Source organism: Cotesia glomerata, linkage group LG10 (genome assembly GCF_020080835.1).
Source record: "Cotesia glomerata isolate CgM1 linkage group LG10, MPM_Cglom_v2.3, whole genome shotgun sequence".
NCBI classification, from domain to species: Eukaryota; Metazoa; Arthropoda; class Insecta; order Hymenoptera; family Braconidae; genus Cotesia; species Cotesia glomerata.
Window position 1 is genome coordinate 4,242,553 of NC_058167.1, and position 12,392 is coordinate 4,254,944.

At 25.8% G+C, this 12,392-nt stretch overlaps 1 protein-coding gene across 1 annotated transcript; it reads right to left on the reverse strand.

The window, feature by feature from the left end:
- Positions 1-218: 218 nt before the first annotated feature.
- On the reverse strand, positions 219-10,782 carry LOC123273336. The gene is made up of 6 exons (XM_044740741.1): positions 10,524-10,782; positions 3,361-3,576; positions 2,903-3,245; positions 2,635-2,832; positions 2,248-2,575; positions 219-256 (listed from the first exon to the last, which is right to left on the reverse strand). Exons 1-6 carry the CDS (start codon positions 10,658-10,660, stop codon positions 219-221), a joined length of 1,260 nt encoding a protein of 419 aa, XP_044596676.1. The 5' UTR covers positions 10,661-10,782.
- Between the last annotated feature and the right edge of the window lie 1,610 nt (positions 10,783-12,392).

A 12,392-nucleotide genomic window follows, 5' to 3' on the forward strand; every position in this document is an offset into this window, starting at 1 on the left:
ATGATACTAATACTAATAATAATAATTATAATAATAATATTTGTTCGTTAAGCCGTAATAGTAATAATATTAATTATAGTTATATTAACGATAATAATAATAATAAAAATAATAATAATGCGTCCGAGCACGACTTCACCACTGTACTGCATTCACCTACAGTCATCTACATGACCTCAAACCACACAAAAAAAGAGATTTCAAGCTAATCATTTTAATCAACCTTCAAAATCATTTTTCAAATTACTCCTATAATCTGAAACAAATATTTAAATGTTTACCTAATATTTTCTTTTTCGTATCTCAATCATGCACTTACGCATGCACACACACACACACACACACACACACACACACACACACACACACACACACACACACACACACACACACACACACACACTTAAATCTATACAAATAAGCCGAAGAATCATTGTGATTATCCTAGCTGTCGTCTTCTGGAAGAACCTAAAGTGTATAACAGAACTACTAGATGAATTTCTGAAATTCTAAAGAAAATATTAATAACAACATTTGATAATGAGGCTGCGATCCTGTGCTAATTAAATATTTGAATGAAATCTTGTTAATATTATACTAGGAAATTTGCATTGGGTTCTTCGGGAAATCTCGGTATAACTCAGTTAAGTATTAAGTATACGAAAAAGAGATTATTAACTAATCTTGTAACGAAATTTAAAAATCATCTTTCAAATTATTTCTATTATCTAAAGCAAACAATCAAATATTTATTAATTATTCTCTTTTTTGTATCTCAAGCACACCCACATATACTCAGATCAACACAAAAAAATTGAAGAATCATTGTAATTATTTCAGCTGTGATCTTCTGGAGGAACTTGAACTCTCGAGTAGAAAGAGTAAGTGAATTTCTGAAATTCTAAAAAAATATTAATAACGACTTATAATGAGGCTGTCCTGTGATAATACAATTTTTGAATTAAATCTTTTTCGTAACTATACTTAGAAATTTGCAATTATATAATGTTTAACTTCATTTTTACTTATAATTATTTCTGACTGAAAAATAAATTATTGACTAGAATCTTTAAAAATTTGATTACTACAGCTCAACCTCAATAAAAATATCTTAAAATAAATTACCAATATGTCATACTCATACTGGTATATCTAATTCCGCAAACTCAACTATGTCGACCCGAGCCCTGCAGAATACACAATCCAACTGTCGATCCTCTTCCGTTCTTAAGTTCAACCATGTAGTATTGCATTGCTCACAAGTTACTACATGGCCACAGGGTTGATATCTCATATTTGGACGGCGATCTTTGCAAATGCAGCACTCGGGGATTTCTTCTGCTTCTACTTCTCTTTCTGGTGTATCTTCTTCTGTTTCTGCTTCTTCTTCTTCTTCTTCTTCTTCTTCTTCTTCTTCTTCTTCTTCTTCTTCTTCATCCGACATTTCCGCATCATTGTTCATGGGTCTATTGGGGGGTAATCCCTGATTTATACGACGAAGAATTTCATCCAAGTTTAAATCTTAACATAAAATTTGATTAACCCTTCAGTACCCACGTTCTTTTTAGTGTCTCACTTGCACTGCAGCGACATCCTATAAGTTGAATGTTGTTGCGTGAGAAAAATTCTCATAGCGAGGGTACTGAAGGGTTAAAAAAATTTATATCTGTTATTTGATTAATCTATCGATGTATCAATTTCATACCTGTCTCTGGGTTATTGTTTTCACCCTTCTTCAAGACAAACTTAGATGATAAATTAATGCCGACAACTGTCATATTTCTTAAAATTGGAATTAATAATGTTCCAACTTTACTTAAAAAATTTTGACAATTTTCCAATCCGGCAATACTTAACCAGAGCTTATCAAGTGGCTTACACAGCTTTTTTCCAGTAAAAATATGTTTCTCTTTGTATGAACTCCAATTAATTTTTTGATGATTTACAAAATGTTTCAAGTGAAAATCACATTGCTCACTACAGGACAATATTTTCTCTAAATTATAGAATAGAAAGAAAATGAAAATATCAATTTTTTAATGTATTGTTTTTGTTAGAATTAAATTATAATGGATATATTATTGTAAGATACAATATATCCTTTATATTTTACAATTATATTGTAACATTTTTAAATATTTTACTGAACTAGAATAGAAATTAATCGACTTATTTTCAATTTCGTCTTAATCGGTTAAGAAATTAATTCAATGGTTATAAAGTTACATAAATTATATATATATTTACCAAGAAAATTCCATCCAGTGCGATCGTTTTGCAAATGATTGTTCATATGTCTAATAATCATTTGAGAATTGTTTAGTAAGCTGTATTTTTTCTTAAAGAAGCTGTAATTATTTACACCTACTCCATTAATCCAATGGGTGACATAATATTGCAATAAAGCTCTAAACGTTTCGCGCTGTACATTATCTAACGACTGTACCACTAAACAAAAATTGTTCTTAATTTTTTGGGCAGGTAAAAGGCTTAATGCAATAATTTTTGATAAAATTAAAGCGGTAGGACCATCTCTAATATTTAAGTTGAATTGATCTGCCTTTTCCATCATTATCTGAATGAAATGTATGTTTAAAATTTGATATATAAAATATTTTAATAAAATTAACATACCATACAATGAGATGAAAATGTTCCTCTTTGGATTGCATTTGGAAATTGTTCCGCAAAAGATTTACATAAGTCGTCATCAAAATCATGTAAAATTTTTGCTGGTTGCCAATTTGGTTTTAATAATTGTAATTTTTCCATTAATTCACGACAGCTATCTGTAGTTTTGACCATGACTGGAATCCAAGCAATTGGAAAAATCTGAAATCATTAGTCATTAACTATTTGTCTATAAATAAAGTAAATTCATATTGTCTGTCTTTATATTTACATGATCAGCAAAATGTGTTGAAATACTTATTAGTTGTACAGCGTCTAAATTGTCAGGGAGTATTTTCACAGTAGATTGAACGAGAAGTTTATCAATTGGTAATTTATTCATTAACTCTTTATCCGCAAACATAATATGTGTATACTCATTTTGAACATCCTGTAAGAATTCAACTTCAATTTTTCCCTCATTATGACGACATATATTTTCGTAGACTTCCGTTTTCAATGTCTCGTCAAAATCGCTGACAGTGTGTAAAATTGGGAATTTTCGATGTTGTCGCCATGATTGCATTTTGAATTTTACCGCTTCAAATGTGAGATCATGGGCACTCTCTTGATTTCTATGTAAAATCGATATATTGAAAATTTTATAAAAATGATGCGATTTATACAATTCAGTAATTTTTTCATTATTTATTTACACTGCAAATTCTAAATTCAAAACAATATACTCACAAAAGTGCTATATCGGAATATACTTTTTCTAATTTTCTGAACTGTTTCACTGTGGCAGTATATAAAGCACATAAAAATGTAGCTTTCCGATTGGCATCCTCATCTGGTTCATGGGTGTGTTCTCTTTTGTTCTGAACATATGCAAAATCGTCTGGCGGAGTTAAGGTACCTTGTGCACCACAAGCATCTGACTCAGCGTTAGAACAGATTAAGCGACTACAACAAAAGTATTATTAATAACATATACGTTATTAATAAACGTATTTATAAAATCAATATACAGCTAACATTATCATTAGCCTACAATCATATCCTATTTATGTGACTTAAGTTGATTAAAAAAAATTAGAGTAATTATTAATTAAATCACATACTATCGATACCTTTGTTTAAAATCGATGCTGAAAATTTTTACAAAGAAAAAAAAGCGTAAAATTTAAAATATGCATCAAATCAAGTGTCTTAAATATATCATTGTTTGAAAGTTTTCAAAATATCGATTTTATTTATTTTATTTGATTTATTTTGATGATATATTAATAGTAGTCCAAAAATGTCGTCTATAATTTCATAGAGTGAAAACAAGAAGAAATAATTGCAGTTTAATTAATAATACTGCAATTAATTATTCAAGTGTACGGGTTTATCTTCATATCACTAAGTAATTTTTTAATATAATAATTGAAATCTATGATAATTCTCATTAGTTTTTTTTAAAGAAGATGTTAAATATTATTAATTACGTTCTAAACACAAAGAGTTAGAAAATAAAGGGAGTAGGCAAGGTTGGTCCGTAGGTCCTATATTGTTACTCACATATAAGAAATATTTAAAAGAATATTATATTCCAGCGATCAAAATACACGTAGTTACAGAAGTTAATTATGTATATATAATATTAAATGAATAACAATGAAGTAGCAATATACTGCTGGTGTAACTTTTCTTTCAACATCATTAATAAAATTCACCGAATTGTAATGTGTACCATAAGTTGTGATTAAAATCATAGTAATATAATGTTTCAATTTAACCCGTCGAAACTATGGTGTAGAAAAATTCTCTTACACTTTTTCCTAAACTTTTTTGTTTTCTTCATTCGAATGAAAAATGAAACGATTCCGAAAATTTTGTTTACTATCTTAAAATATTATCCTTTCAATGATACTAAGAAAAAATATTTTTTTAAACTTAAAAAATAAAGATAATAAATTATTTATTTATTAACTGTGAGAGTTTCTCTGATCACGTGAATTAAATAAGGCACAAAAAAAATGTGGCTCCTTACTGAAGAAATTAATTATAATACTAAGATCGATATGTGATATTATAAAAAATTCATCTTGTCTTTAGTACCAAAAATTTCTAATGAGTTAATGATCTAATTATATTATCGTTAATTCAACATTGTTACAATGTTTATAAATATTTTATTAGAAATCTTAACTGTTGTACTTAATATAATAATTAAATTGAATATAATAAAAAAATAATTATTACTATAGATATTATTGTAAATAATAGTAGTTTAATGACGTTAATTTAAATAACAGACTTCTCATTACATATAAAAAATCAGAGTTATTTTTTATTTCAATGAGTTTGTTTTAATCATGTGGAAATTTTAATTACGTTCAACGATTGCATATTAATCCTCACAAATATCTTTAAAATATGCATCTTTCATTAGTCAAGTTTAACTTTAATAAAATATTTGTTTATGTACATTATTTTATAAATTTTAGTCTAATAATATTAAATCCTTTGTATTCAAATAAATAATATTTGGTATTGTTCTTTATTTAATGTATAACTAAAAATTTTTTCAATTTCACTCTGTACGCTTGCGCAATCGGCATGAGATTTTCTGACAACGATAGCAATTATAGCGGTACGGGAGATGTAATGTTCAGAAGGATTAATAAGCATCAGAAAAGAATTGAATTTATTACAAAAATAAAAACAGTCAAGTGAATTGAAAAAAAAGTTGCATTATAAGTGGATAATTCGATATAGAATGTTCCATAATAAATATTTACAATAATAAAACAGACTTTGATGTGGAAAAAAAAATATCGGAAAATGTCACCAGAGTATTTTCTTCAAATAATTCTATTTCTGATGTGGAACAAGATAAAAATAAACATACTGAAAAATAGTGGTGGGTAACCTTGAATTTTTTACAAAAAATTGAAATGTCATTTTTTTAATTTTTTAATCCAAGAAATATATCATATTTTTCGTGGTAATTTCGATTATTTACGTAATTTTACGGCGTCACCGGCCATTCTAACGTATTTTTGCGATTGGTTAAAAAGCCGGAATTAGATTAGTACACACCTATTTTCTGCTTCTAACTACCACACAGGTTACATTAATACCAGCAAACTTTCATCGTTTCTTTCAATGATGTACAGATAGTCTGTTTGTTCTCTTTTACTCTCGCACTTTCTTTATTAAAATTTTTTATATTTTGTTTTTTAAATTGAAAATTTACTCATGAATGTATTTACATAACAGCATTTTTATTTTCTTATATTATTTCTCAGATTTATCGTTATTTTTTGTTTAACAAAATTTATTAATATTGATTAAATTTCAATCCATTATCTTAAATTTTATACAAAAATCAAAATAAGCTGCGTTCAAATAAATGAATGTTTTGATACAATATTTATTTTTTTTTAATAAAAATTTATATATATGAAAATCGGCTTGGCAATCTTAATAATGTTGAGATGGTGATAAAAAAAGCTTACCATGCCTCATATTTAAGTATGTGATAAAATTCGAAATACTTGTATACTGTGCGAAATTAGTTGAAAGTGAAATAATATTGGGATCCTTAGCATAGTCGTGGCTTAGGTATTAGACCTCTGGTGTTCAAAAATTAACTACTCAAAGTAGGCAAAAGTAGGCAACACATGTACACAAAATTAGCCTACCTTGAGTAGTTACACTTTGAACCACTAGTTGGCATATCAAAGTTCTAAGTTTCCCAATACAAAAGTAAATTCACGATTAATTCTTATATATATTTATATACCTATGGATAAAAATGTCAACACAGAAATTTAGTTGATTTTATTGATTATTATTAAACAAAGTCGAGTTAGATCGCTAATATTACAAATTAGGAAGTGAGTTTATTGAAATATAAAAAATAAAAAAAATAACTGAATAATTGGTTTTTTTCGTAAGTTATAGAACTTGCGTAATAGATTTAAATTTTATATGACTTAACTATCTCTACTAATCTAATAAACTTGATTCATATTTTTTTTTGTCATCATCAATGATATAAAATTAATTCAGCTTGAAAAATAAATTTCTGAATAAATTCTATGAAAAAAGGAAATTAATTTTTTAATTTTTTGATGAATAATAAAAAAAAATCTAAATAAATAAATAAATTTCACAAGTCTTTACGAAAAATCGAAAGTAATTTATTTCATTGAAACCTCTTAAACTATAGAATCACTTAAATTAATCTATATTACAAGCCTGAATAATACGAGTGATTGTCTTTTTGATTTAATTTTACCATACACTATTCTTACTTAGTCGTAATAAATACTATAACAGATGGTTTCGTTTTTAACGATAGAAGAATCTGTGCCACACTATTAACACCTAATAAGAAAAAAAAAAAAATAAATACATTCTCATAGATTGTCGATTATTTACTTCAACTGTATTTTTTTTTGTAAAATATATTATGAAATTTGATTTAATACGAATATAATTCTGTTGTTAAGTTCATTTATTTACTGTATGTTTTTGAATTATACATAAATTGTAGTAAATATACTTTGCAATTTCAATAATTATAAATTATTAAATCAATAAATCGAGTAGGGTTGTAGCATAGAAATAAAAAATGTCGAAAGAATGTTTGTTTTCTCAAAACACAACAGAAGCTACGTGAGAATTCTCAGACTAACTGACTGACTGACTCTGCGATCTGTAGATCGTAGACACACGGTCGAGTCGGCTTGGTCACAAGTCGTACATTTTCGTATTCTTACTGTAAGTATAATATAAATACAACAAAGACATTCACGTCTGTGAGTATATTTATATTTTTGTGATCTTATGAATTCTCATATTACATGTTAAATTATTTAACCAACAAATTATATCTACGATCTATAATTGACAAAAAATAAGCTAATTGGAAATTTTAAGACAATAATATTCTATGCGAAATTAAATACCAGTAACATAATACAATAGAATAAACTATTTTGAACAATTAAAAACGACACCGGGATTAAGAATACAACTAAAATAAGTGAATTAAGCGCAGATGCTTAATAAATCGTTACAGATCTATCGAAGTGAAATTATTACATATAAATAAATCAATTAATAATTTTGATAATTATTTTTAATAAATTGAAGCAATTATCATATTTTAAGTTGAAAATAAAAAATTAACTCAAATAATTTATTATTAGCTACTTATAAATGTCACATATTCCAAACTTTAATAACTGATTGACGGAAATCTCGTACTGTACCAATAATATAGTTTATTTAATTTTTGTTAAACTGAATAATAATGAACAAGTTAAATTAAAAATGTGTTGATTAATTTTAATTTAAAATAAAAATTTATTTATTTAGTTATAAAAAAAAGAAAAAAAAAATAAGAAAAATTGAAATTATTTTATTGTAATAAAACTAGATGGTTCATCAGCTAAACGTAAAATTTTTTGCTTTAGTTTATAAAACACGAGCGATAGTCTGTCCAATTTGATTCTTCTCCACTCTATAGTATTTCAATTTAAAAAAAAAAGACGTTTTATTAATTATTTTTCATTTCTTATGTATTACAGATAAACTGCACTGCATTACCTTCATTAAAAGAAAAGATTTGAAAAGATTGGAAATAGTTCAAAGAGATTGAAAACAATTTGAATTGATGAATATATAGATATACTCTTTGTATGGTCTGAATCGCTTGAAATTTTTCGTTTTTAATTAGTATACGTTATTAAAAAAAAAAAAAACTATATGTTTCTATGAGAATACATAAGAAACTTCCACACTATTTGTAATCTATAAGAATAATAAGAGAATTCTATATCATTTGTATTGATAGTAATAAGTCAACAATTTAAACAATAATTTCAGGTACATTTTTTTGTTCGACTGATCTATTTTTAAAATGAGGATTACCTATAATGTCATTTCACTTATTTTTTGTTATAGAATCTTAGGGTAGTGATTATTCATCCATAATTAATAAGATTTATTATTTCTTTATAAATTTAACTTGAAATTTTCGGAATATACTTGGTAATCTTAATAATGTGAGAATGATAGAAAAAGCTTACCATGACACATTTTTAAGGGTAAAATATTTAGAACAGTAATATACTGTACGGGATTTGTTAGTGGTGAAATTTCACACTAAAGTAAAGAATTTAAAAAAATTCATATTCTTATATTCCTATCGATGAAAATTTTAACACATTAGAAATTTAGTTTATTTCATCCATCACTATTAAATAAAATTAAGTAGGATTGCCAATTTTTTTTATTCGGAAACAAGTTTATATAAAATAAAAAAAAAATTCTTCATCAATTTTTTTTTCCCACAACTTATAAAATATCCAAAATATCCAAAATTTTAAGTTTTAATTTACTTACTTTTTTATTGATCTTAGAAACTTGCTTACTTTTTTTTTTTTTATTTCATAATATATAATTTGTTGAATTTAAAAAATGAATCTTCGAAAAAATTCAATTGAAGACCGAAAGTATTTGTCAAATTTTTTGACAAAAAAACAAAAATTACAAAATTTTTTAAGAATCGAAATTTATTTATTTCAATGAAACCGCGTGGTTAATAAGTAAATTGTAGATTTATTTAAATTATTGTCAATATTATTAACCGGCATTATACGAGTGATTGTCCTTTTAATTCTTTCACGCATTATTCTTAATCAACCTTAAGAGATACTATACTTTACTGATGGTTTCGTTTTAATAATGTAAAACCTGTGTCGTACCTACCCCTTCTGTACGTTAAAAAAACAAAAAATAAATAAAAACGAAACAAAACACTATCTAAAAATTTAATACAGTCAACGCTCTCTGTATTTGACTCGCCCGTACAGGACCATCCTCTGTACTTGACTCGTCCTTGTCCATAGGAGATGTGTAAAATCGTCAAATACAGAAAAAGAATGTAGTCAAATACGGAGAGCGGTTAAATACAGAGAGCGTCGACTGTATGAACAATAAATAATTCTTTGAAAAAAAAAAAAAAAAATATAGAATTGCATGGAGTCGATGAATGACACCTAAATGACTAACTTGCGTGGATATGCTTATTAATTCTAATAAACTTATTTTTAAAAATTTTAATGAGTGTGAATTCAGCCGACATCCGATAATTTTTTATTTGCAAATAAATCAATAAATACCTAAAAAATTAAAATTTTGAAAAAATACACTTATAGAAAATTAAAAAATTAAAAAGTGTATTTTTTATTTAATTTTACTTTTTTAAATTACTAATTGATTTATTTACAAATAAAGAATTATTACATGTAGGCTGAATTCACACTCATAAATTTTAACACATTAGAAATTTAGTTTGATCAATTATTATTAAACACAATTCAATTAGATCGCCAATTTCACAAATTCGAAATTCACTTTGTCTGAACATGAAAAATAAAAAATGACGAATAATTAATTTTTTGGTAAGTTATTTAACTTACATTTTGAAAATTTTCAGTATTAATTGACATTACTGTCTCTACTGACTTAATAAACTTCTTTTTTTTTTAATATAAATAATATGAAGCTAATAAAATTTCAGAAATAAGTCTTCGAATGCATTCAATTAAAAACAGAAATAATTTGTCAAATTTGATAAAAAAATAAAAATTTACAAAAGCTATTGAAAAAAACAGTAAATAATTTATTTCAACGAAATCGCGTAGTTAATAAATAAATTTAAAATTGTAAATTTTTTTTTGACTTTACTTATTTTTGTATATTAAATTATGAAATTTGATTTTAAATAAATATTATTTCGTTGTTGGAATTATTTACAATATTATTTGAAATTATAATTTATTCTTGCTATATAGAAAATATATATTGTCATTTCAATAATTTTAAATGATAAATAATTCGCTCACCGTTTACCATCTTTTAATTTTCTTCCATAACGAAATCGATGATTATCAAATATCCTATCTGGTAAGGACTCTATCGAGCTTAATGCAGGACGACGACGTCTTCGATTAATTAGTCGAGGTTCCCCACGATCGACCATCTTCCATAAGTTTGAATTTGACAATAATTATATGTTAACAAATGATAAAATAAAAATTCTAGTGTATGAATGTTATATAACCGAGAAATTCTTATACTCTCAGAACGCAACACTGACTAATGTCAAAGCTCTTAGACTGACTGACTGTGGCTGTTCAATCGGCTCGGTCACTAGTTGTACGTTTTTGTATCCCCACTTCCTATTGATACAACAAAACATGCGTACGCATGAGTATATCTATGTGTATCATTTTATAAATTCTATTTTTTAAAGGAATAATATCATACCAAATTAGAATAGATTATTTGAAAAAATTAACAACGACACTGAGTATACGAGTGGTGCTTAAATAACTGACTTGAGGGCAAAAAATTTAATGAATTTTCATAGATCGATCGAAGATAAATTACAAATGAACGATGAATAAATCTTCTCATTAAATAAATTGAAACAAACCGCTAATTTAAAAGATTTGGTAGCGAGTATGTTTGAAGTTAGAAAATAGAAAATGACTTAAATTTAATTCGACTCTGTGCGGATTAATTTAAAAGTGAAATGGTTCACCAAAATGAAGAACTTAAGAACATCGAGAATTGTACTGAGTCAATAGGTTGCGACTAAATGACAGTCTTGTGTGGCAATACTTATATTAATAAGTCTCATATGCCTATAAATAAAAATTTTAACACATTGGAATTTAGTTCATTTCATTTATAATTTTTAAGAAAAATTGAGTTGCATTGTCAATTTTTTTTAATTCGATAGCGAGTTTGTCTAAAATGGAAAAAAAAAAAAATAATTAATTTATTTTTTCCGTAACTTATGAATCAAAATATCCAAAATTTTTAGTTTTGACATAAATTTCTCTATTGATATCATATAAACTTTTTTTTTTAATTTTTTTTTCTCATTGAATTAAATTATATAAAATTAGTTAAATTTTAAAAATATATCTTTAAATAAATTCAATTGAAAATAGAAATTATTCGTCAAATTTTTCGACAAAAGAAAAAATTACAAACGTTTTTAAGAAGAATCGAGAATAATTCATATCCTAAAGGAGTAAAACCTTTGTCACACCAACTATGACAGAAAAAAAAAAAATAAAATAAAAACGAAATAAAATGCTATCTACAAACTTAATAAGAACAGTACAAAATTCTTTGTGTATTGTATGGAATTGTAAATAAAAAATCAATACTATAAAATTCATTCTCATACATTTGAAATTATTTTTTCCGATGTCATCGATTTTTGTGTATTATACTTTAAAATGTGATTTTAAACAAATATTATTTAGTTATTGAAGTTATTAACTGTATAATTTCAAATTTAAATCACTATGTGATTATTTTTCTTGTCGTTCAAATGTTTTTAGTAGCGATATCTGTAATTCTTAAATATTCTATTGACTAAGGATTCAATCGAGTTTTGTACAGGACGTCATCGTTTTTAATTGATTTTTCGCGGTTCACCACGATCAACTATTTTTCATATGTTCGAGTTTTACAATGATTATAAATTATTAAATCTAAAGAATGTTAGTTCTCGCGAAACACACCAGAAAATGAGACAAAGTTTTTAGAATGACTAATTGACTTTGTGGCCTGTGGATCGAAACATATATATACAGTCGAGTCGGCTCTATCGCAAGTCGTACCCTTTCCTCTTTATGTCCCTACTTCGTCTATAATATAACAAAGACATTCGCTCGTATTAGAATATTTATATT

Bases quoted from the DNA above. Each gene is read 5' to 3' on its own strand.
- LOC123273336 (XM_044740741.1), bottom strand. From the start codon at position 10,660: ATGGTCGATCGTGGGGAACCTCGACTAATTAATCGAAGACGTCGTCGT. The intron at 3,577-10,523 runs GTGAGCGAATTA...CTTTTGTTGTAG, and splicing joins AAATTAAAAGATGGTAAACG to TCGCTTAATCTGTTCTAACG. The intron at 3,246-3,360 runs GTGAGTATATTG...GATTTTACATAG, and splicing joins TATTCCGATATAGCACTTTT to AAATCAAGAGAGTGCCCATG.